Source organism: Aptenodytes patagonicus, chromosome 4 (assembly GCF_965638725.1).
Source record: "Aptenodytes patagonicus chromosome 4, bAptPat1.pri.cur, whole genome shotgun sequence".
Lineage (NCBI taxonomy): Eukaryota > Metazoa > Chordata > Aves > Sphenisciformes > Spheniscidae > Aptenodytes > Aptenodytes patagonicus.
The window spans coordinates 3,761,114-3,787,722 of record NC_134952.1 but is presented as its reverse complement, the minus strand read 5'-3'; the positions used below and the strand labels follow the sequence as shown (position 1 = coordinate 3,787,722).

The window sequence follows — 26,609 nt, the reverse complement described above, 5'->3', positions numbered from 1 at the left end:
GTCAGATTTTCATTATAATTAGATTATGCTAATCTTTTATACAAGTCTGGTAAGAGACTCAGGGACAACATTGTTATCATACCAAAATTTACCTTGGGAGGATGAGTCTTAAAGCAGTTTCTTTGTTTTGGATGAAGTGCTCAGAACAAGTAAGACAAGACTGTTCTGTGAGCATCTTAGCCTCTTAACATGTTTTGTTTTCCCAGCTCCCCATCGCTTGCTTCCCAGTACACCCCAATCCACAGCCCTCCAGCTGTGGGTGGGCTGACTGTCTCGCTACCGCTTGCGTGGGAATTGATCAGCTGGCTTATGTTTCCCTGTGTGGAATGACTGGTAAAAATAAAGTGTATGTTAAATGAATAAATATGATACAGCAAACAGAAATACCTGACAAATAATGAATTATCATACGCACTTCATCTCTAAGTAGAACCAATTTTAGAATATAAACTGTGCTGGGGAATGCAATATAATATAAAGTCTTACATGGGGGAAATAAATATACAAAATATATTTTCCAAATTCATTTAGGAGCCAAACTAAACAACCTGATGAAGTAAAACTTTTCTTTTTTTTTCCTTTTTTTTTGTTTTTGTTTGTTTGGGGGGATGACGATGACGGACGACACCCCTCTAAAAGGCCCCCTATAAAAGGAAAAATATTTGAGTAACATGTGACTCTTGCCATAAAAGTAATTGAATATTCAGGGCTAAGGTGGTTAATCAGAATTGATCAATACGGTCAACAGAGCATGTTGACTTGATCAATATGGAAAATACAATGTAAAATGCTCGTATTTTTCCATATATGCACCCCATATCAAGATAGAATCTTTACTAAAACACAGAATGTATTAAACTTAGATCTCCACTAAGTCACAGGAACATTTGAAGTATATAGATTTAGTCACTTAAAAAGAAAATGTGTCAAATGAATAAAACTCAATAAAAAAGCCTCTGATCATGTCATTTATGTGAAGTTCTTCAGTATCTTGTATGATATTTACTAAATTAAGACTGCAGTTAATAAATTTACCAGGACAAGTAACATCATAAAAATCTCATGAAAAGTAAAAATGAGTTATGCAGTAGTATAAAATGTAATTATAAATGTTAATAAAGGTTTTATGAATATCAGGTTGCCCACACACTCTCAGTGGACAAAAGTGGAACTTAATGAATCCAGCATAAGGCACGTCTTGAGGAAACAATTAGCTTTTTGATAGTTCCACCCTACATAAGCGAAAATGTAGGAACCCAGCATAAGCTTCCCTGTTGAACTTTTGTGAAATTAGATGCTGATTACACATATTCATTTTCTGGCTAAATAAGTTTCTCTCAGAGTGTTCAGACATGGCGGTGACAAATATATCACCTCATACAGAGAGTGCACAGTGACAGTATCACATACCTACATAGCAAACCATATAACCTCAAAGTTTACATCATATAAGCTTACAGCAACCACTAACACAGAAATCAATTAAGATAATGTTCTATACAGTGTTTGGGTAGTGTAATGGAGGAAAGGGATATCATAATAAAAGGATATATTACATTCAAATATATATCTTCTTAGTATGTGGCCTTTGAAGCCTCAGCTTTCTGATGGCCACATCAGTGAAAGACATACATGTTAGATGAGCAACTGACTCACTGCAGCTGAGTTGACTCATAAAAAGTATACATTACCTAAGTATTTGCCAGTAGTTCAATGGAAAATCTGTAATTAAATTTGAAGTTCAGACTACCAAGTATACAGAACATTTGTAACATGACTGATTTTCCAATGAATGAATGAGATTTCTTTAAATGAGACTTATGAAACTCAATATATACCCAGCTGATGAATTCAGACTGTCCTGGTTTCGGCAGGGATAGAGTTAATTTCCTTCCCGGTAGCTGGTACAGTGCTGTGGTTTGGATTTAGGATGAGAACAATGTTGATAACGCACCGATGTTTTAGTTGTTGCTGAGCAGTGCTTACACTAGCCAAGGACTTTTCAGCTTCCCATGCTCTACCGACTGAGAAGGCTGGAGGTGCACAAGAAGCTGGGAGGGGGCACAGCCAGGACAGCTGACCCAAACTGGCCAGAGGGACATTCCATACCATGGGACGTCATGCTCAGTACATAAACTGGGGGAAAGCTGCCTGGGGGGGCCGCTGCTCGGGGCCTGGCTGGGCATCGGTCGGCGGGTGGTGAGCAATTGCACTGTGCATCACTTGCTTTGTGTATTTATTATTATTACATTATTATTATTTTATTTCAATTATTAAACTGTTTTTATCTCAACCCACAAGTTTTTCTCACTTCTACTCTTCCGATTCTCTCCCCCATCCCACCAGGGGTGGGGGGAGTAAGCGAGCAGCTGTGTGGTGCTCAGTTGCCGACTGAGGTTAAACCACAACACAGACCCAACAGCCTGTTAACCTAAAATAGTTTTCTCTAAAACAGGAAATTCTAAACCAAAAAATGCAACCCTGCTGACTCCTGTCCTTTTCTGTAATAAAAACACACTAGCCCAAAAGCTGTGTCAGAGAAGAAGTACCTAGGAACCAGATGTTACCATGGGAGCCTTAAGGAATGTAGGTTGACGTACCTACTGTAAAAGCAAGGACCTACTAAGAGTTTGGCAGAGAAAAACACAGACCACCAGAGAGTGTGGCCTAAAGAAAGGCACAAGAATTTCTGGGTTAAAAGGAGCAGTGATTTTTTTAGTGCAATGATTTTAAAAGAATCTAGAGTACACAGATATTATAACCAGGAAGAATAGGGAGGAAAAATTATCACAGGACATAGATTGATGATATAATAACTAGAAACTTTTTGGCCAAGGGAAATATTTGAAGGAGTAGACAGAAATGGTCTGATCAAATGGGAGTAGTAAGACAATCCTGCATAAAATTACTATAGGAAGCTAAAAAATGAAATTAAACTTCTAAAACCATCACCTCCAAAATTCTAAAACTGCTTCTCTTTACTAGATTTCCACTCCGTAAAGAATGCGAGCTTAAATATTTTCAGTAGTTGTTCTTCCAGTTCAAAATTGTTTAATTACACTTTCTTGACATGCAATTCATAAGTTTTATTGGTATTTTGGCACAGAATGGTGCCTGGGGACAAAACCAAGCACTTGGCAAAAGCAAAGGAATGGAGGGGAGGCCGGGAGGATGAGGAGATAAGAGGACTATCACATAAACTTAAAGATCTTTTGGCTTCCTTGTCATGGCTTAACATTTGGTATCAAGTCCAGCGGAAGCCGCAACCTGCAGGTCAGCAGAAGCAGTAGCAGATAATCATTTCAGGTCAAGGTTTTGTCCTTCATAGCAGCTCTGCAGATGCACCCGATTCTACTATGGGACGGAGAAATACTCTGTAAAAGGACGACTTCTCTGCTATCAGAATACAGACTCCTGAGAAGCACCAAGGTTTCTGCAGTTTTTAAAACATTTTAGGAAGCCAAATGCTTCTTCAGAATTGAGGTTTAAGAAGAAAATACTACCCAAAAATGAAAGGGTTTTATTGTTTTTCTAAGGATGCTCAAAAAACATATTGTGGGTATGACCATTGGCTATTCTAGCGGCCTCTCTTTATATTGCTTTATATTGGCTGAGTCTGTAACCTCAATTGGATGTGACTGTGCTATGTACCTACTAATAAGTCACTCAACACTATGCAAGATTTTAGAACAGAAATAAAAGGTGGAGCGCCAGAGAACAGTACTCCAGATAAAAGTGTAAGTGCTGCAGTCACTGAAGTCCTCAGTCTCAAGTAGCAGAGGGAGTGCAGTGAATAAGGAATTAATGGAGCAATGGATTAACAAACACATGAGAACAGCACATTTGCATGTACCTTCTTCAACTGATGATTTTTAGACGCACAAGACCAAAAAGCTCTCTTGACCAGCACTCAGGGCCATGCCACTCACAGCCAACTTGCACTTTGATTCCTCACAGGAGTAGTGATCCCATTTCTAAAAGAGTTAAGCACCAACTTATTGGCTACTTAATAGGACTTCAATGGGCATCAGCTCACAAAAGCATTGACAGAGACATCTGCAGCCCCAGCGCAGCTCTCCTATTACAATCGGTGGCAGCTTACATCTACTTCCCCAGAGAGAAAAATGTCAATCTTGCTTCCCTTGCTTCCCAGCAGATTTGGAGGAAAGGCAAATCAGCGTTCGGAGCATCTCTGTTAATGAATAGGGAAGCATCATATAAGCATCTTAATTTATTCTGACTTAGTTTCTGACATAATTGTTTTAGAATTTCTCTGCTGACAGAAGTATGTATAAAATACACTAACTATTTGATTATACACAAAACTCACACTGCTCAGTACAAACTGATACTCTGGCTTCCTCTCTCATTTCCATGAGAGATGTAAAATAAATGATCTATGGATGTTTAATGTCCTTGCTGGCTCATCCAGCCTAAAGGGCTATTGCTGGGTTGTAGGGGGAAAAAAAAAAAGGGAAAAAAAAAAAAACAAACACACAAACACACAACCAGAAAAGGCAAAATCCCTCACACTAATTGAGGATACTTTTCTAAGCTTAAAGAGAAAACTGCAAGGCCTATCAGTTGAAAAGAGAACACGATTGTGTAACTTGATAATACTAATTTTACTCTTGAACATTTTTAGTTCAATGAAAAAGGCTGAGGTATGAAGAACATATGCATTACTAAGCTCTCATTAAAGATGTATAAAATATTACGCAGTGACTACTACATTGAGCTCAAAATTTCAGTCTTCAGTTTCAAAGGTTTTAGTAACTTTTGTTAAAATTAAACAAAAATAATTTAAACAGTAAAATTTAAACACCCGCAAAAGCCCTAGGATGATGATTGCAATAATAATTTCCACTCTTGCAGTTCGTCTACTGCAAGAAGAAAGTCAATTTTTATAGGCGACTAAAGGCCTGCTGCAATTTTGTTAGTATCACAAACTACCCACTCCACCTTTTTCTTTACAAAAATCTCTCACTACTTTCTACATCATATTCAAAGCAAACTAAAACATAAAGAGAGGCACTCACAATATGCCCTTTGAGAGAGAAAAAGAAATAGCTTTGAGCTGCATCTGTCCATTCTGTATATTATACTACTGTTATGTATCTATCAACACAGCTGACAGACACTAAATGGGAATATGTACAACTTCAATCATTCTGCCCAAAGAATTTATAATATTTGTGTAACAGGGTATATTAATAACAAAAATATGTGGCCTGTCATGTTAGGAGGTATGCATACTTCAAAACCAGGTCTGGCCTTTTCAGTTTCAAGTAATGGTCCAAACGAACAATGGCTGAGAAACAATGATAAAGCACATCTGATAAAGTGCTGAGGCTCCTAAATTTTACCTTGATTGAGAACAGAAGACCAGCTTTTCACTCTCCATGATACGGCACTGCAGCTTTCTACCTGGCTTTACTGCATGTGATGAACCCAAGAAAACCTGACATAGGCAACCAAGCAACCAAGCAACCAAGCCGGGAACACAGGAAAGTCCCTAACAAAGAGACCGAAAGCCTCTAGCAACGAGATACCAACCAACATATGAAAATAGAAATTAACACTCCTAACTCCTTCTTACTTGTCCAAGCAAGCTAGCAAGGAAATAGAAACTTGATATGTCTGCCACGTGGGGAAGCAGACAGACGTAGCTCACAGCCTGGACTTTCTTGTTCTGTGTCCAAACACACACACAATTACATTGTCTTTCCTGAATTCTTGATACCTGCAATAATGCAATTAAAAATATGCTCTGGATAAGACGACATGTCTGTAAAGTGGCATTCATTTCTGGTTGGAAATAAATGATGTAACCCAGACACATCTTGAACAAACAAGCTAGAACGCTGCTGAATTCAGATACTTCCAGATAAAGATATCTATTTGACAGTGAATTTTTCTTCACTTAAGTGGCTCATAAAGAAAAGCTTACTTTACAGGGCATGGACCACATTATAAAATGAAATAACTGATCATAATCAGTACTACACCAAGAATACACCTGCATGTTTTCAGTTACTCTAACAAGTACTTCAGACATGTCAGACAGAAACTTCTCAAATAAAGCCCATTTCCTTTTCTATAAAGGACAAAAACACTACCACAAACTTTTTTAATCCATCACATTCCAATAGTCAACAATACCATAGTTCACATATGTGAAAGCACTGAGTCCCTCCGTTGAAAAAGAAATAAAAAATATCATTATTACAGGTTCGTGGAAGCATTCAAAGATCTCTTATGTGGTGGAACATATGAGGAAAGCAGATTAAAAGAATATGGAGTGAGTAGAAGACAGGAAGGAAAAAATACATTTTATATATATGCACATATATATGTGTGTGGGGGGTGTGTGTGTGTATATATATATATATATGCAGTCCCTCATGCAGTCATTTTCCTCAAGTTTTTTGAGCCAATCAATTCTCAGAAAAGTGAAAAACTACCTGGCAATTAAAGTATTTCAAGCAGAGTAGTAAAAGCTTAATCATTCTGCACTACGGAGTGGAGATATATGTAATTCGCTGGGAAAATTTGAATAGGTTAATACATATCCCCTGGAAATAACTCAGTATTCAGTAGTCATTCAGTACACTGGATTCATTATGCTTCTATATGAATACCTTCTAATAAAAGAACTTACTATTAGCATAAGCAGATACAATACATTTTCATTACTATAGAGCAAAATGAAATGAATCAGGAAAATTAATTCCTGCTGCAAATCTCATTTCTCCAAAATCCTTCTCTGAAAACTTACAGTTTAACCGTTTGTACAAGCAGATAAGGTCTTAGAACAAGAAAGTGCACGTCTAATAATAACAATCCTCACAAGCACAGGGCTAGCTTGTGATTTCACAATCTGAAAGGTCAGTATATTGTTGTACACCCTAAGGATCATGAACCAACTTTGGAAGGTTGACTGACTCCCAATCTGATTGTTGCTTTGAGAAGGGAATTACACTAGAACTGGATTTGGTGCAACAAGTGCTCCCGAGAAAGTACATGGCCAGGTCTGTCGGGAAGACAAAGTCAAGGATTCATCTGTTCCCAGCTCCTTCCACCCCAAATGCATGCTGATAGGTAAGATAAAGTTTGGGGGGAAAAAGCAAACAAATAGAAAAATGAAACATGGGCTGAATACGCCATACGTTTTCAAGAGTTTTCAAGGTGGGGCAAAAGGTGGAAAAATCTTCACGTGTTGGATCAGATGATACAGGATAAGAGAAGCGGTCAAAGGAGCCATGTTACGTGAAAGCTGTGTAAGATCCCAGGTCAACTACCAAGTGTCCATGGCTGTACGACAGAGCAAGGGGCTGCATGAGGCTGCCACCAAGCAGTGGGCAAGTAGGAGGCACCGACCCGGTTTGGGTGCAGCGCAGAGCTCTGCCACAGCTCTTCTGCTCCGGGATCCACCATGTCGGGCGCAGCCCAGAGCACGGGACACGGCACAGGACACTGCTAAGCCACACATACCAAACATCAGTGCTGTGGCAGGTGATTTGGAAAAGGAGAGCAGATTGAGTGCAATCTGAAGAGTCCTCTCTGCAGTAACTTTTAGCAGGTGAGGAATTATTTTTGGTTTATCCTCTTCCACACTAACAGTTTCTTAAGCTAAAATTAAGCTGTATTTCTTGGTTCAAAAGGGTATGTATAATCAATTCCAACTATTTTCATCTTTAAAACAAATTTCTAAAGAAAAATACTCACATAAAATAACGTGTCAGGGCTACTTTGTTAGGACTATGTGGGTTTTTTGCTAAATACCCTTGTATTTATGAGCTAGCTATCGGCCAAGAGTGAAAATTTGAGCAACTAGTCCCTTGCTCCACACTGACCCAATAAACTAAATGAGAATGAAAATTCTAGTACTGACTTCATTTAGGATTTAAAAAAGACTTATTCCAAAAAACAGATATCTACAAAAAGGAAAATTTCTACTCAGCAGAGCAATATTGCTTGTGTATTCTTTAAAGGTCATCTGTACAATATTGAACACATCTGTGTTGAATACACTGAGCTTGAGTTACATGTGCTTAATAACCCCATTATACAGCAGTAAAAGGCTTGAGAAGTCTCATCAATGAGTACTGAATAACTGTAGCAGTACATAGAAACATACTCAATAAGAGAGAAACTTCAATACATCAAGGGGAAAATATCATCCCATTGAAAGAGACAAGTAGAAGAGGACATTTCTTCCCAATCTGAGCATTTGCTGCTCAGACGCATAATATTCAAGAACACCAACCACTTATGAGGTTGTGGGACAAGATACTAAAAATTAATTTAGCAAGGAGGAAACTAAATATGGTAATTTAGACCACGTGCTTAAGGCAAAACTGCAATGCATTTCTAAATTTCTCTGTCTGAAAAACAATGTCTTCTTTAAAATACACCAAAAGCTCAGATCTCTTTAGTTCCATACTATTGCATTTTATAAAACATTCAAAGATCGCTAACAAAATGTATTTGGATCCATTGAAAGGTGCACACCCAACGGAATCAATATTCCAAAGAAATTAACATAGGAAAGAAGGAAAAAAAAAAAAGAAAAAAAAGAATCCACATACCCATGCCCTGAATTCTTTGAACAGCAAATAAATCAGTCAATCTTCAGAAATATGTATTGAAGGGAAATAGAACAAAAATTGCCATTGCTTTTCAGAACATGGATCTATTATAATTAGGTTAATTAACACCTCAAAGCAAAATCTTGTAATTAGCATATTCTTTTTGTAATCAGGATTATTTTGTAGCTTTTCTAACTTTTACAGATTGATGACATACAGCAAATTAAGTTAATGAAAAATAAGAAAGCGAGTAAGATTTTTACATCATTCTCACGAATGAAGCTGAGATGGATTACAAACTTTAATATCCAAATTGCTTCCGAAGTCATTAGAAGCATACATATTTAATCACATAGGTTGTGTATCTGTTTTCTCTTTTTCCTGGCAAATCTGATCTATGACAGAAAACAAGCAACCCTGCTCCTGCTTCCTCCCTGATTCATAAAGTCCCATTATTGCAGTTTTTTTTTCTTCTGGTAATTCTTTTCCTGATTTTATAATTCCTGGTAGACCTAAAGCATGTCCTTCAAAAATATATCCAGTTTTTAATCAAAGATTCTGGTAGCACTGAGTTGTCCACCATTCTAGGAGAACTATTCCAGCTTGTATGATATTTAAAGCTTATATTTACTTACTGTTTCAGTTTCCAGCCACAGGATTTTGTCAGATTAAAAAAACCCTTCACTACAAGAAAACTTTTTGCTCATACATAAACATATCCTGCTTAAGATCGTAATACCTCTTAACTTACTACAGCCTAGTTCTGTAAGCACTTACTCCAAAATTCCTACTGAATATCAGTTTAATTTGGGGAGTTTTAGTTTCAGGGTGTGAATCCCTTATTTGAATTTAGCTTAAATTAATTCTAGAATATTATTTACACTGTAAGTACTACCAGAAATAGTCTTAAAAATCTATACTGCCAGTCAATTTAAGACAATTTCTTTTTATTGATAAGCCTGCGTATAAATGAAATACATCCAAAGTCTTCAGTCTGCCATTAAAAGACAAAACTCAAATCATTCACATAATTCTTCTCTGATCTCCTTCCAATGTGTCAATATCTTTTTTGGAATGGGGAATCCTTCCAATAATAATCTCATTAATGCTATGTTATAACAATAATACTGCCTCACTAAAGTTACTTTATACCCACCAGCTGATCCACTTAAGGATCATATTATCTTTTGTTACTATGAGCTCACATTCAGTTGGATATCATAATAGCTATTTTGAAATTGCTGCTTAACAAACCATACCAACGCCCTGCTCATACAGTACGTGACTGACATTATTTTTAATACATTTGATTCACATTTGGTGATATTAAAAAAATTTTTTTTCAAGTTAATCCCCTGTTAAAGCACTCAATTACATTACAAATAAAATCCTAGACTTAGAACTATTATAGTTATAAAAATTATTATATTAGCAGTTATATCTGCTGCAATAATTTTGAAGTCTTTTATTTTAACCACTGGAAAAAAATGTGGCAAACACTTTTAGTAAGTATAAGTTTATGATACCAACAAGAATTTGCTTATCAGCCAAAATGAAAATCCATTACTTCTTTTGTAAGAAGGCCACCGGCTATTATCTATGCAATCACCTTTCAAAACATAAGCTGATATACCTATCCTGCTATAATTAGCATTTTTGACATCAAATAAAAAGACTGTAATTTGCTAATACATTTGTTGATTGTGAGAATTTTTGGAAGTGACGTGTAGCTCACAAGATATTCTGAAAAAACAAAACATAAAACTGCTTTTTCAAGCAAGCTGAAAAGAATCAACTAAAAATGCAACCAAAGTCGATTTTCCCTCAAAACCTTTACATGTTCCCCTTCTGCAGCGATGACCCCAATTAAATCAACAGGATTGTTAAGAACCTGCTGAGTTGTATGTTTGAGGATAGAAAAAGGCTCAGCTCTGCTTCACTGCATCTTGCTATACATCTTCAAGGACACAAGTAGAAGAAAGATATTACAATAATTATTCACATCAGTTTGATCTTCTTGCTTAGAGTTTGGAAATCCCAGGCAAGAACACCATTTTCTGAAAACTATTCCATGAAACAGTTGCAAGAAAACCATATGCAAGAAAAGAATACAGTTAGGAAAACGGCTAGACAAGTTTCAAAACTCCAGGCTGTACTATTTCAGTAGAATAGAATAGAATAGAATAGAATAGAATAGAACAGAACAGAACAGAACAGAACAGAACAGAACAGAACTATTTCAGCTGGAAAGAACCTACAACAATCATCTAGTCCAACTACTTGAATAATTCAGGGCTGACCAAAAGCTAAAGCATGTTATTAAGGACATTGTCCAAATGCCCCAAACACCGACAGGTTTGGGGCATGGATCAGCTCTCTAGGAAGTCTGTTCCAGTGTTTGACCACCCTCTCGGTAAAGAAATGCTTCCTAATGTCCAGTCTAAACCTCCAGTGGTGCAGCTTTGAACCATTCCCACGCATCCTGTCACTGGATACCAGGGAGTAGTCGGGATGAAGACAGTAGCAGGGACTTTCCCAGATTTCAGCTATGCAATTGCTTGCACTAATTCTTCCCTGATGAATGCCCTACACTTATAGGAAGAATTCATCCAGCTCCCCCCGCTCCGATCTCTCCACTGCAATTCATTCATTCTTGCAATAGATCCGCAACTGGAAATACCAACAAAACTTCTCAATGTTTACTCTAGCTTGATATTCAGCTGTCTTTTCTTGTTGTTTATGTATTATATTTCTTTTCAGTTAAGACACTAGCCCCATTATGATTACACTCTAATCAGCCATGATTTCAGCAGTTCTCTCTCTCCTGAAGTTAAAACTCAGGTTCTTTGCAAAGACAGCTGGCATCCCTGCTAGCTAAGCAATGAGGTTTGGGGTTGGGGGGTTACATTAGTGTGCACAGTCTACATAAAGCTGTGTTTCTACATGGTGTATGACTTCTTGTCATTAGAAACATATTTATTCCTCGTGTCTCTCCTCTTGGTTTGGCTTTGATGAGAAGACATCAGAAGCCTGGACCCAAAGAGAGTCCAACTTCAAGAATACAGGTAGATCTCAATTTGTGGGAAGAGATCAGCTCTGTAGGTGGAAAAGAGCACCTTCTGCTCATATAATGGTCAAGGCCATGACACAACCTACACAACTGCATCAAGTCAGATAGTTTATTTATTCACGGTATTTGCACAGACATCCAGCAAATTCCTCCTCAGAACTTACTCATTGCACTTGGATATATTGATGCCATACTGGGACACAGCAAACCCACTTTATAAGGTTGCTACCTCTCAGACTGAAGAGTCAAAGCAGTAAAAGCTTTTTTTTTTTTTTTTTTTTAAAGTTAAATTGAGATGAAAATGGTTTTGTCCATACCACAAAGTCAAAAACACTTTCTGGTAACCCTGAACCACTAATAATTTGCTAATGATGAACAAAATCGAAGAGTTTCTCAATGGACGGAAAATCTAGCATTTAATACAAAGAATTACACAGTAGAGTAGGTACATTTTAGCCATAAGCTTTGTCAGTCACCATTTACTGCACACCTATGATAGTCTCAGCATAACTTGCATTTCCAGCTATGATACACCAATAACGAATTTTCTCACCATCTCTCCATATCAGCTTGTGTGGCAGAAGAGAAGAAAAAGTAGCCATCGTGCTTCATTGCTCTGAGATTAAGCACCATTATTCCATAAAAACAGAACATGGGAGTAACGGATGAGATCTAAAGCTCTCCTGAATCTTTGTTCTCCCCCAGCAAATGCTAATCTTCACACGCATAAACTCAGAAGTACAAACACATACACAACCACCTTTAAACAGTGAATAAAATCACTGGGAAGCATAGACTGACAAGGTCCAGACCTTACAGGACACTACGTACTATAAATAGTCTACAGTTTTCAAGCAAGGGAGAATAAAAATCGAAAAAATAAAATTTAATTAAAGGTTCTCTTAGCCAGCACAAAAAGTCTCCATACTGAGAAGATCCCAACTAGAGCTGGCAGAGAGGCACAGATGTTAGTGACTCCGATGGCAAAGAAGTAACAGTGACAGCCAGACTGCAGCAGATGTTTCTTGCAGAATCTACTGGATGAAAAAAGCACCCTGAAGTAAGTAAGCACCTGCTAGTTTTTAGTTCAGAAATTATTTTAAGCAACACATAGCATAATGTTGGAGAAAGTAAGGTGGATTCTATTCCTATTCAACAAAATAACTTCATAGGTAATATTTAAAGTTCAGTTTTAGTTAGAAAAGAAAAATTCCAAATTCATTTTCTGATAGGATTTGGCTTCGACTCCCTGACACGAATGGCCATCACGTAATTAGCCCATGCCAGAAAAGACTGATGTGCAGCGTGACCTCCCACACTCCCAGAAACGCCACAGATCTGGGAGCGTTCTGATCGAAACAGCTTAAACAGAAACTAAACTTCACAATTGGGAAAAAAGTACTGCTCAAGTAGAAAAAAAATTAAAAAAATATTGACCTTATTGTACAGCTGAATTAAGCTCGAATAAAGAAAAAAAAAAATAAGCCTTTATAATTAATTTTCCCTTAGGTCTGTCTTGAAGATGACTTCAGCTGAATCCAGATATCAAATAGAGAAATTGCTCAAAAATTCTACACAATTACTAACATAAATGGAACATGTGTATCAGGCATACAGTGCTCCAGTACCTGTTACTGGTTTTCTCAAAATTGTCTGAAACATGCATACATGTTCACAAACCCTCCAAGAGAAAACCTGCATGTGTATGTGCATAGGTGCGGTTCAGATGCAGCTCCTTGACAATAATAATCAATAATATATTTCCCATGGAGATTAGTTAGCACACCAAATTTAGGGTTCAAACGCAATAAAAACAAGGTTCGCTGAATATAAATAATATCTGATTAACTGGAATGGTTGGGAATTTATTTACGTTTCTCATAGCAACATAGAAATCAGTCCATTTTCCAAATAAACTGCACAAGGGATTAGATTAGGTACAAGTTCTTTGAGAAGAAATCATGAAGTATAACATCAGCCATAATTATTCTGATTTTTCTAAATAAATCGCACTAATTAAAACTATTTGGAATTTTATCTTATTACTTGTTTATTTTATAGATATAGGTTACTTAATTTTACTGAGTGATACTATATATGAAAAAAATGCAAAATCATTATTCAATGATTTTTGTCTGCCTTACAACATATTATTTCTTTCATTCTAAGCTACTATAACGGGCATCTTAAATTTACTGGGAAAAAAAAACCCAAAACATGCACTGCAATTCAGAATTGTCTCTTCCAGACAATTTGTTCCAGAAGGACAAAAATGTGTCATACTGAAGGAAAACAATCAGTCATGAAAAATCTGCAACAAGAACACTCACTATTATTTCTGTTATTGTTACAAGTCTGAAATCATACATAATAGTCCAAAAATTTAAAGATCCTAAAAAGCACAACTGCTACCTGGCTCTGGTAATAAAGGTACATTTGTAAAACAGCCACACTGCTATTTAAAATAACTAGGAAAAACTACCAAGAACCACCACAGGTTGACACTAGAAAATTGAAATCTCATCAAAAGAGAAAATCTTATCTTCAAAAATGATACACAACTCCTTCATCTTTTCATCCATGTGTTCACACATGAGTATTTTTGGTGTTTTTCCAAAAAACAATTGCATTAATGTTGCTGGTTTATGGTTGGGTATTTATGGTAGGTTTTTTTTTTCTCTCTTTAACATATATAACTTGTATTCATATTTGTATTTAATTATTATGCAAAACCACCAGAAACAAAAAAGGTATCCCCTGAGTCCTTATGGGCAACCTGCACAAGCACTATTTTCCAGCTACATATAAAATATCAGGTAATGGCAGTTAAGCCATTCCTAAAAATGTAATTCTTTTTTCTTATGAAAACCATCCACAGTCTGACAAGTAGAATTGTAATTCATTTTGGTTACTATGCATGAAGGTGAGAATAAGAGTCAGTATCCCTTGAGGATATATCTTAGTTATACATTTCCTTATAACAATTTCACAGAATTAAAAATTATAAGAGTTATAGTAAAAAAGATTAACTGTTATAAACTCTCAGAAAACAAAAATAGCAATAAATACAATTACCACCTTCTTTTAGCTAATTGTGACATTGAAGCCAGAGAAAAGAAATGTATTTCAATTATTATATTCAATATTGTTGAGAACAGAAATTCTAATAAATTTTTCAATCACACATTTCTTATAAAATCTCAATAATAGTGATGTGATAAAAGACATGGCAGGGCATATCTGTTACTCTTTAAACATGACAACAAGCACTGGGAAAATGGGTACCCCAGCAAGCTCCAATACTCTTACGTCTCTGACAGCCAGAGAAAGTTCAGGGTTTCCTAGAATAAATGCAATTCTGTCATTTCTAATGTGTTCTCATCATCAGTTAATGGATTTTTTTTTTTTTTTTGCCTCCAGCTCAGACAACCTTCCTGTCTCATAATTTCGTCTAAATCAATTCATAGGTTATCCATATTTTCTCATCTGGAACACTAATAAGCTTGTCTAAAATTCAGTTTTAATGCACTGTTCTCCTGACTTACTGAGGCATTCTTTTTCAAGTCCACATTGCGTTTCTGTATCACTCCCCAAAATTTCAGTAGAAATCAGTGGATGCGCCACCATTTGAAAATCTGTCATTCATGTGCCTATACATACACTGAGTTCAGAGTCTAAATACACACACACGCGCACACACACACACACACAAAAGGCTTGATTAGCATTTGTGGAGCCCAAAGACTTGGGTACAACCATTTCTGGTTTTTCAAGCATTCTCCAAAATGATACACAGCTTGGAGAACAAGAGGATACTCTAAATATTCAAGTATGAATGCCAAAATAAAACATGGATTTGTCTTGGTAGTGCTAGAAATCACAGAATCAGCTAAATTTTGGCTGTACGGGACCTCAGGATATCATCTATTCCAAACTCCTGGCCAAAGTAGGGCTGCCTTCAAAGTTAGATCAGGTTGCTCAGGAACTTGGGCAGCACGGTTCTGTTGCATTTTGTGGCCATTAAATCTCTCTCTCCTATCCAGTGAACTATTTTTAACGACTTATGGAAGAACTTTACATCTCTATGATTTCTGTGTTAAGCAGCTCTTATGAATCTACAGTGGACTTCAGAGTTCAAACTGAACAGGGATTAAATATTTAAGTATTTATTTACTTGCCAAGATAAACTTTCAAATTACATGTTCTCTTTAGGAAGGAAAGTACTTTGAAACTTTTTAAGGAGTTCCAAATCTTTGCATGTGGAATGTGCACATGGTATCTTGTGGAGGTTGTCACTGCATAGGCAGATTGCAATCGAAGCCCAAACAGAGATAAACAAGATACTAATTCTTGACTTGACCAGACTGTATATGCAATTTTAAGCAGAAGAAAGAAAAGCCTTTAAACTGGGATGATCGTTAACTTATCTGAGAAAAACACAGAAAAGAGCAACTGAATAACTTAAGCTATAAATGCAACAGATAAACACAATCTGAAGGTAGCACATTTCTCATCACTTGAAGCTTTCGTGATTATGTTTGTGCGGCTCACAAAAACATGCATTAGTCAAACATACTTTATTGGATTCAAAGTAGAGGAAAATAAGTAAAACCACTTATTTCTCTAATACAAGAAATTGAATTACGTGTTCAAAAAGGTGGGGTTTTTTTTATATATATCCATACAATCTAGAAACCTATGAAATGAAGAAATCAGAACGGAAATATTCATAAATGTTGAATAAAACAAGAGCCCAACATTTCTCTACCCCCTCTTGACTGCACCTTATTTTCTCTAGTCTTCTTGACACACTGCTAAAATAGAAATGCATTGTTCCTCATGAAAATACAAAGGTAAGGATCTTGGGCATCTTAGTTTCCACCATTGAAGAAATCCATGTCCTGTAGTTCAACTTGTAATTTCTTTATTTACATTTGTTGAGGTGTGCTATCAAACATAAATCTAGCTAAACCAAAAGTTAATCCAAGGAACTTGAGAAACTGTGAAACCACAATGGTACTTTCAATTCTTGGCTGATGTATTCTCTTTTCTGGGCAAGGTGTTGGAAAATAAAACTGTAAAGTTGTGTACTTAGTTAGAGACTTTCATGTCCAGAATAATTTGTAGAAAGATACCGTAATTTTTTTCAAAAACAAAGAAAGAGGAATAGGTGTAATTTCTCTGGAAAGTGACTCAACTGTAAGGAGCATAGGAACCATACAAAGACATCATTTTGGATGTCTTAATTAAAGAATTAAAGAAGTAGCGATTTATATTTTATCTCTGTTTTATTCTGAAAACAGAAACGTCAAGTCTGGTCTCACACTCAAAAGAGGGCCTACATTTCCATCCAGCAGACCAATCTCAGGATCCACAATGTCTACAAGAAAATTGTTAGTAATAGGTGGATGGACAGATAGGGTTAGCTGGCATTCATTTTTGATATAATGAGCATTCCTAGAAGAAAAACTACTTGTGTGTATTTTAAATAACGGAGCAACCCATCTTGAAGCTTACCAGGATAAAATTATGTGACCAGCTTCCCATTATTAATGGCACTCAGGGACAGAAAGGCACCAGACCACGGACTCAGCAAATCACGCTGACGGTGACAGAAGTTTGGTGTCTACTGCCATATTTCTCTGGACCGCACAGCTCCTGCCCCTGTCCACGCACTCACAGCACGTGTAAATTTCTACAGACACAGGAAACGTGATATGCATAGAAATACAAAGATTTTCTCCAACAATAAAGAAACCGGTCTATATCTGGTTAAAAGCTGGATACAACTAATAGATACATTATACATGTTATCTTGCATCACTTTCATCTTGCTCTTTTTAGACCACTGGCCAAAAGTCTTAGCTGCTAGTAGCAAATTTTACTCAGTTGAAAGGTAAATGGTTGAGCATACACTCCTAATCAATCACAGCATGAAATGAAACAGGTTTTAATAGTTTCTTTAATTTGGTTCAATGGTTTTGTTTGTTTTTAATGTGAACCTGTCTTCCATGGTATAATAACAAACTAAGACAATGTGCTCAGTCAGATCCCTATCTTAAATTAACTGTTTCATAAATTTCTAATCTGCTTTTAAAAGACAAACATAACTAAACAGTTGTTGCTACTGTATTCCTGCTCATACTTGGAAACTATAAATTATTTAGAACAAGAACTGTCTGGTGGGTGAGAAATTGGTTAGATGGTCGCATCCAGAGGGTAGTGGTCAACGGTTCAACATCCAGATGGAGACTGGTGACGAGTGGCATCCCGCAGGGGTCCGTATTGGGACCGGTACTGTTCAATATCTTCATCAATGACATAGACAGTGGGATCGAGTGCACCCTCAGCAAGTTTGCAGATGACACCAAGCTGAGTGATGCGGTCGACACGCCTGAGGGATGGGATGCCATCCAGAAGGACCTGGACAAGCTCGAGAAGCGGGCCCCTGTGAACCTCATGAGGTTTAAGAAGGCCAAGTGCAGGGTCCTGCACCTGCGTCGGGGCAACCCCCGGTATCAATCCAGGCTGGGGGATGAAGGGATTGAGAGCAGCCCTGCCGAGAAGGACTTGGGGGTACTGGTGGGTGAAAAGCTGGACATGAGCCAGCAATGTGCACTTACAGCCCAGAAGGCCAATCGTATCCTGGGCTGCATCCAAAGCAGCGTGGCCAGCAGGTCGAGGGAGGGGATTCTGCCCCTCTGCTCTGCTCTGGTGAGACCCCCCCGGAGCACTGCGTCCAGCTCTGCAGCCCTCAGCATAAGAAAGACATGGACCTGTTGGAGCGGGTCCAGAGGAGGGTCACGAAAATGATCAGGGGGATGGAACAGCTCTGCTATGAAGAAAGGCTGAGAGAGTTGGGGTTGTTCAGCCTGGAGAAGAGAAGGCTTCGGGGAGACCTTCTTGCAGCCTATCAGTACTTCAAGGGGGCTTACAAAAAAGATGGCAGCAAACTTTTGAGCAGGGCCTGTTGTGACAGGACAAGGGGGAATGGTTTGAAACTAAAGGGGGGGAGATTGAGACTAGATCTAAGGCAGAAATTTTTGACGCTGAGGGTGGTGAAGCACTGGCACAGGTTTCCCAGAGAGGTGGTGAATGCCCCATCCCTGGAAACATTCCAGGTTGGGTTGGATGGGGCTGTGAGCAACCTGATCTAGTTGAAGATGTCCCTGCCCACGGCAGGGGGGTTGGACTAGATGACCTTTAGAGGTCCCTTCCAACACAAACTATTCTATGATTCTATGAACTTCTAGATGTATTTAAACAGAGCTTTCCACTAGAGATCATGAACAAAAACTGTTCAAGTTTTTATTATCAAAGATTATTAAGATAACTACATAAAATGAGTAAATATAGCATCAGGCTAAAGGAAGAAGCAAAACAAATCAAAAATACTTGCCTGGGTAACAAGTGGCTCCAATAGCCTCTCTACTGTGAGAGTCCTTATTTCCAAACTTTTGGGGTCCCATTTCAAAATGATAGGTGATGTTGCAGAAGTCATACTCCCTAGAACAGAAAAAATGACACAATATCCATGAATATTATTAGTGTAATAACCAAATATTGCATATAATTTATTTAAAGAATAGCATATATGCTGTTGTGGTGGCTTGACGTTGGCTGGATGCCAGGTGTCCACCAAGCCACTCTATCACTCCCCTCCTCAGCAGGACAGGGAGGGTAGAAAGTAAGATGGAAAAAACTCATGGGTCAAGATAAAGACAGTTTAATAAAGCAAAAGCAAAGGCCGCACATGGAAGCAAAGGAGAACAAAAGATTTATTCTCTACTTCCAATCAGCAGGCAATGTCCAGCCACTTCCCGGGATGTAGGCCTTCAATATGCATAGCGGTTGCTCCAGAAGACAAATGTCATAATAACGAATGCCCCCCCTCCTCCCCCTTTCTCTTAGCTTTTATTGCTGAGCAGATGTCATATGGTATGGAATATCCCTTTGGTCAGTTGGGGTCAGCTGTCCTGGCTATGTTCCCTCCCAAGATCTTGCCCACCCCCAGCCTACTGGTGAGGGGGGAATGTTGGAGAGACAGCCTTGATGCTGTGGAGCACTGCTCAGCAGTAGCCAAAACACTGGTGTGTTATCAACACCTTTCTAGATACCAATACAAAGCACAGCACTATGAGGGCTGCTATGGGGAAAATTAACTCCGCCTCAGCCAGACCCAATAAAACTGCTCCCGTTCACATATAAAATACTTCTCCGTAATCTTGCTCATGTTCCTCTACTCCCGAGAACACCCAAGTGCACCACTGTCACATCCACTGAGTGCTTAAACATTTATATTCAGAAATTTTTTCTCTTCTATACCCTTAAGAATAGATACACTATCATGCTGCATGTTGTATTGGGTGTACGTGGTAAGGTTTTGGTAGCGGGGGGCTGCAGGGTGGGCTCTGTCAGAAGAGGCCAGAGGCTGCCCCATGCTGGATATAGCATGGACCCATCACAGGACACAGTTGAGCCCGTCAGTAATGCTGGTGGCACCACTGGGAAATCACATTTAAGAAAGGGCAAAATGCTGCCTGGCAGCATGAGTAGTGATGTAAAGAAAGTGTGATAAACACTCCTGCAAATCCCGAGGTCAGAAAAGGAGGAGGAGGAGGTGCTCCAGGCGCCGGAACAGAGATTCCCCTGCAGGTATTTCCCTGCAGCTCATGGAGCACCACACTGGAGGTGTGGAGCAGGTATTACTGCAGGCCATGGAGAACCCAATGCCACAGCAGATGGAGATGTCCTGAAGGAACTGCAGCCCGAGGAGAGCGCACGCAGGAGCAGCTTTATCCTGAAGGACTGCAGCCCATGGAGAGAACCCACACTGGAGCAGGGGAAAAGTGTGAGGAAGGAGCAGCAGAGAATGAAGCGTTATGAACTCACTGCAACCCCCATTCCCCGACCCCTCTGCGCCACTCGGGGCGGGAAAGGCAAGGAAGTAGAAGAGTGAGGAGTGAAGGAGTGATGTTGAGACTGGGAAAAAAGTGAGGGTGGGGGAAGGTGGTTTAGATTTTGTCTTTTTTTTCCTCATGATCCAACTCTATTTTAATTAGCAATAACTTAAATTAATTTTCCACAAGTCAAGTCTGTTTTCCCGTGATGGTAATTGGTAAGTGATTGCCCTGTCTTTATGTCCACCTATGAGGTTTTCATCCTATTTTCTCCCCCGTCCTGTTGAGGAAGGGGAGTGAAAAAGCGGCTTGGTGGGCACCTGGCAGCCAGCCAAGGTCAACCCACCAACACATGGAATACAACAAATTCAACAAGCCTGTTCAGCTCTTTGAGTAAAACTTCCCCAAAGTATTCAGGATTTCTTAATTTTGCACCAAAAATAGCAGTACTCATTTAAAAACAAAAAGGATTCTCCAGACCATCTTAGGCTTAAAAGCTTAAACAAGGCCTAAAACAAAGGCAACTGCAAGTTGCTGTCATTTTATTTGCCATTTCAGGTTTTCATGAAATTTTCAAGAGAGTTGAATTCATTTTTGAAATTCCAAATACAGAAAAATCCAGCCATCAGGTTGTAAGAGACATACAATGCACCTCATAGAGCTGGAAAGTGATATAAGTATTTGGTGACAAGCAATGCCACATGCAAACTAGCTTGTCCATACAAAAAAAAAGGAGACACAGAAAAATGTGATGAAAAAAATGTTCATTTTAAATAATTCTGGTTTAAATATTTCCCTTTATTTTAAAATTAAAATAAAAAAATAAAAGTCCCATATCCCTAGAACACTATGAGAACTCTAGCAGGGAAAGACAAACCAATAATATCATATTGTACACTGCATAAGTGAGATCCAAATCAAGCCCTCTGTATATCCCGAATGTTTAAAATTGTTTTCTCCAGAAAGCTATGTTTAACTGACAAGCTAATTTCACTAATACAAAAAACACCCAAACAATTCAGTGACCAGAATCAAAAGAAGTTCAGCTATTGCTCCTTGAATAACAATCCACTTCATAAAGCTTAATTCAATAAGTACTTATTCAGTACTTAGCAACATTATCTAGTATATACAAAATAAGTTCTACTGCTTTATTCAGGAGAATGTCTCGACTAATTACTATCACTCAAAACTAACAGGCTAGAAAGTCTGTGCAAAATTCATTCACAGCCTGCAAAAAATTTTCACTGTATTACTAGCAGACAACTTATAATACTTGTTCAAAAAGAGAGGCGTATCAGAACGCCCTAATCAATGTATTTATAAATCACATATAAAAACAGCCCTCAGTATCCTCTCATTTGCAGACATTTGGTAGCAGAATTATCTGATAATATCTGGTGTGTGCTAAAATTGCTATTATTCAGTTTCTACTCGTCTGCAAAAAATCATTAGGCTTCATGTTTTACAACGCTAAAAACATCCATACATGAGATTAAAGAAAACTATGAGACAAGTTTCTAGTTGCTGTAAACATGGTTAATGTGGGAGCTATTCTCATTTTTCCAACAGACAATGTTTAATCACCTTTCAGAACCTGTTTCCTTTTTATAAAAAAGATGGTTGCTGTATTCAAAAAGTAAGTATTGTATTCCAACTGTATTCCAGTTGGCCTCTGTATTCAGAAAGTAAGTTTTAAGTAGACAATTATTCTATAGTCAATAATTTATGAGTTATGGTGCTTTTAAATGTGTCAAATACAGTTTCTTTCTTTTTAATAAGCATGCACTTTTCCTCACTATTAACATGGGTACTCAAACATACACCTCTCATTATACAAAAATATATTCAAAGCTGTAACATAGTCCAAAGCCTACAAAAGCAAACTAATTTCAGTGGATGGCAATTGTACAGGTGACACAAAAGACAACCTGGATGATCAGTTGTTTCAATCCAAATACTACCCAGTTTCAACCTTTACTAAGAAATACAAAAATTCAATATGAAAGGGTGAGCAATGCTTTCAACTATAAAAAGATACATACAAAAGAAAGCCTCAATTAAAACCTGTAAGAACATTTTTCATTTGCAGTAAAATCTACCCCACAAAAGCAAATAAGTAAAATTAAAAAGTCAAATTAGTGCATTTTCCTCAACATTTTTCCAGCTATCACAATAGCAATTTTAAATGACAAAAGACTAAAAAGAAGTTACCTGTGCAAGTGTATGTATATGAGAAGATGGAATATTTCTTCCTTGCCATTTCTACAACAATCTTCCTAGACTGAACAGGTAAACGGGGACTGCTCGGTTGGATAAAGGAAAGGATGCTAACCGTATCTTACGACTATTTGACAAAATACTCCCCAAACAATTAGCTTTAAGTACTTCACTGAAAACATAAATTGCTTCATAGCTTACACATGGCTTGTGGTTGTGCAGTACCTGTGAGGAAGATAACCCATGTGAGCAGAGGATAATGGCATCCCATAACATTTTTCATATAAACATAAAAGTGTATCATGATAAAAGAAAAAAGTAGTAGCCATAAGTAAAAGAGATCTCCTTTCCTATAACCTTCTAGACTAGACTGATATCCACTGTTTTCTTAAGTAGCTTAATTTTTTTGCTTTCCCGTCGAGTTTCCAACTTATTGTCATTTTTTAAATACTCAGCAACGTACTTGGATAACAATCCATTCTTCTTCTTTCTTCAAAATGTGAAACTAGGTTTCTCGTCTGAGTTCCAACCTCTGTAATTTAGAAACATGTACTGATGGCTCTTTGGGGTAAATCTCATTGAATTAAAATTCACATGGTGTTTTTATGATTGCAGATTTAAGAAAACATTTTTAGCAGAAAGTTTCAGTGAAACTTATTCTCTGCTGTTCACGTATATTATCAACTGGCAACATGTGATTATTAAGTTTGAATTTGAAATTTGTTATTATCAAATAAGGAAAGTAAGTTAATAGCACTGTTAATAATACTTCGAAGTATACAGATGATTGCAGTCCTAATCCTGAAACTAGCTCCACACCTTTTCAAGAATATATTTAATGAATTTGATTGCCTAACTGTACTTTCTCTTCCTAGAACATGTGCCAAAATATGTCCATCTCTTGTTTTAAGCTTTTAGCTTTTCCTAAATACAGCAAAACAGAAACGCCTCTACCCAGTCCGGTAACTATTATTCAAGGTGAACTTTTGTTTAGGCAGTCTGTCTTCAAAGCCTATCTGTGAAGAAAATAAGTATTTACTTTAGTCAACAATTCATTAGAGTGAATTCTTATGTTATAGCCAAAATCTAACTGTGCCATTGGAATTCTTCGTTAATGTAACAGTCACCAAAAATCTAACCCCACAACCACCCTTATCACCAACCTTTTCAAACTGCAGAATTTTACTGTTTGGAACCTTCCACAAAAACAAAATATTCTGCACATGAACTTACTTGTTTGTCTGTCACTCTACAGCATAGTTTTCCTCCACAATAGTCCCGCTTTCCTTGCGACTTACACAAATGTACATTCTGATGGCCATAAACTGCTCGCAAGTGACAGCGCATCTCATTTCTATGCTGCAACTTAAATGCAACCGTAAAAATATTTTAACTCTAAATGAGCTAAAGCAACGTTCACTGAAGCAAACTGATAAATTTTTAGAAATATAAGCATTGCCTGCCAAGAGCAGGCCTCTAGTTGTTAGTCCAGTTCACATCTGCAATGCAGAACACTGCAGACATGAAAGACAGATGCTAAACATTTCATACTGAATAAAGTAAAAACCCATTCTACCTGATTCATAGCAAATCCATAAGATTAATTGGGTGGCAATACTAGATTGACAATACTCGCAGCACAAGTCTGTACTTCCCACAGTATATTTGCTACTGGAAGGCAAAAAAAGATCTTCATTGATGAGAAAGAAAGATGTCCAGCAAGGTAGAAAGTCAGTAAATTGAGAGGATGCAAAAGGCAAAATAATTTAGCCCTCATTTCCAAATATTAAATTTATAATAGCCCTAATGCTTCAAGAGATTTATATGGACTATTAAAAGAAGTATGCTTTAAAAATTATTCTCCCACATCAATTATCATCTTGGCTTATAGTCCACATGTCCAGATTAATGGGGCACTTCCACATGCTTTAAACCAATCTTATCTTCCACAGCTGAGAGGCCAGTGCAGAGCTTTCTGCATGTTTCTATCCTTTGCACTTTGTACCAGTGCTGTAAATTCCATCAAGAACATAACCTGGTTGAACATTAACTAATCCTACAGAAGAAAAATGAGTTTTCAGTTCCCTGCCTAACTCCAGAGCCACACGAGCACCAGCAACAAGCAAAGCTCTGAATACGGCAGCAGAGCTGAAGGGGAGGACAGGGCTGCCTTTTCAGCAGCAGCACGGACACAAACTGGTTTAAGATGACTGAGAAACTGAACGACAGACAGTCTGTGCTTTCTTGGTTTGCATCCTTAGATTGAGAACCATGTCAAAACAACCACCTCTCTACATGGAGACAGGCTTATGTGAAGAATATGGAATTCCTTACAGCAGGATACACAATCACTTGAGACAGATATAGAAAAATTCTGACTGACTTCACAGATGCATTTATGTGCTTCACTGGGAGCTAGAAATCTAAATACTTGAATGGTTTTATCCTTGAGTATGCCTACAGAGTATAACAGCGTGACATCAGAGAAGCGCAGGCTGGCTCTGAATTACCTCATACAGGTACAGGGAAGGCTGGAGCACAGGACAAACTAGCTCAGATATTAGAAATACTAGCAACGCACACAGTCCTAGAAATCCCACCTCTTGGCTGATCTGGCTGGCAGAGGACTGCAGTGATACCTGGTGGTATATATAGCTGAGATTCTGCTGTTACCTTATGTTTATCTGCAGTATTGAGCAATGCAGACGTAGATTGTGATCTGACTTGAGCAACGTTAAGTGCTGTTGCAAGAGCTCTGATATTCAAGGAAGCCTGGTTTCCAACACTATTCTCAATCCATTTGCCCATTCTCTGTCTCTACTAATACAAGAATACAAGCAGAGACAATAAAATGAGCGCATAACAATTGCAAAGAAGGGAAATAAAGGGAAAATGCTAAGAGGATAGAGACTAACATTGAGGAGTAAAAGAGCAATGGAAAAGGGAATAGAGAACATCCCTTTCTACAGATAAAAGCACCTATCATTAGTCAATGACAGCCCAGTACAGCCTCCAGCAGATCTGGCTGAAATGATCAGAGTTGACGTGGGCTGTTCCCATCACTTTGCTTAAAAAAAGGAGAAAGAAGAAAGAAAGAGGGGAAAAAAGAAAAAAAAAGAAAAAAGATGGAGCAGGATGGTTCGGAGGAACGTCTGTCTCCGCATGTTTGAACAAGTTTTTGACATACTTATTTTGTTTCATAAATGTGACTCTTCTCTCTTCTTTCCTAAAACTTCGGCAGGAAAAAACAAGCCAAAATAAACCTTTAGGCCCCACTCCCAAGCTTAACCACGCTGGGAATTTTTAATTTGAGCTTTTCAAAGCTCTCAACTTCCTTTTGGATTCACAGCCTTCTCCCCTTCTGCTAACCCTCCACCTCCATGTTGGGTTGAGATTCTGGTCTGGCCTCAACAAAACAAAGTTCTTAAATGGAAGCAGCCCATTATGCAAACCCAGACTTCTAGTCAATAAACCATTAAGTAAAGGAGGAAAAAGGCCTTGACAAGGGGAGGATTACCTTGGTAACAAAACCAGTGGGACGGTGACCATGGAGTGCCCTGACACAGAAACAGGAAAGCTATAAAAAGGCGATGGCTGAGTCATTCACACTTTTCAGTCACATTAACCAGCTCAGTCTTGGAGGCAACTGCCTACACCAAGACCTGACTGAGGCGGAAGGCAAAATTGCCTTCAGAAATCAAAGAGGCCATGAAGAACTCACAGGGAAAGTGGCAACTGCAGTGTAAGGGTCAGCGTAACAGAAAGGCTCCACCTACACCCACCCGCACGACCTGCTTCCTCTTCTGCTGTAATTAAAAACAATGATAA

At 38.0% G+C, this 26,609-nt stretch overlaps 1 protein-coding gene across 2 annotated transcripts in view; it reads right to left on the bottom strand.

Annotated features, from left to right (window-relative positions):
- Window positions 1-26,609, bottom strand: part of CTNNA2 (catenin alpha 2) — a 548,499-nt gene that overhangs the window by 465,256 nt on the left and 56,634 nt on the right. For both annotated transcript variants that reach the window (XM_076335695.1, XM_076335693.1), the window contains exon 2: window positions 19,061-19,167. In XM_076335695.1, the coding sequence (XP_076191810.1) occupies window positions 19,061-19,162 (102 nt within the window). In that variant the 5' untranslated portion in view covers window positions 19,163-19,167. The remainder of the gene's footprint in view (window positions 1-19,060; window positions 19,168-26,609) is intronic.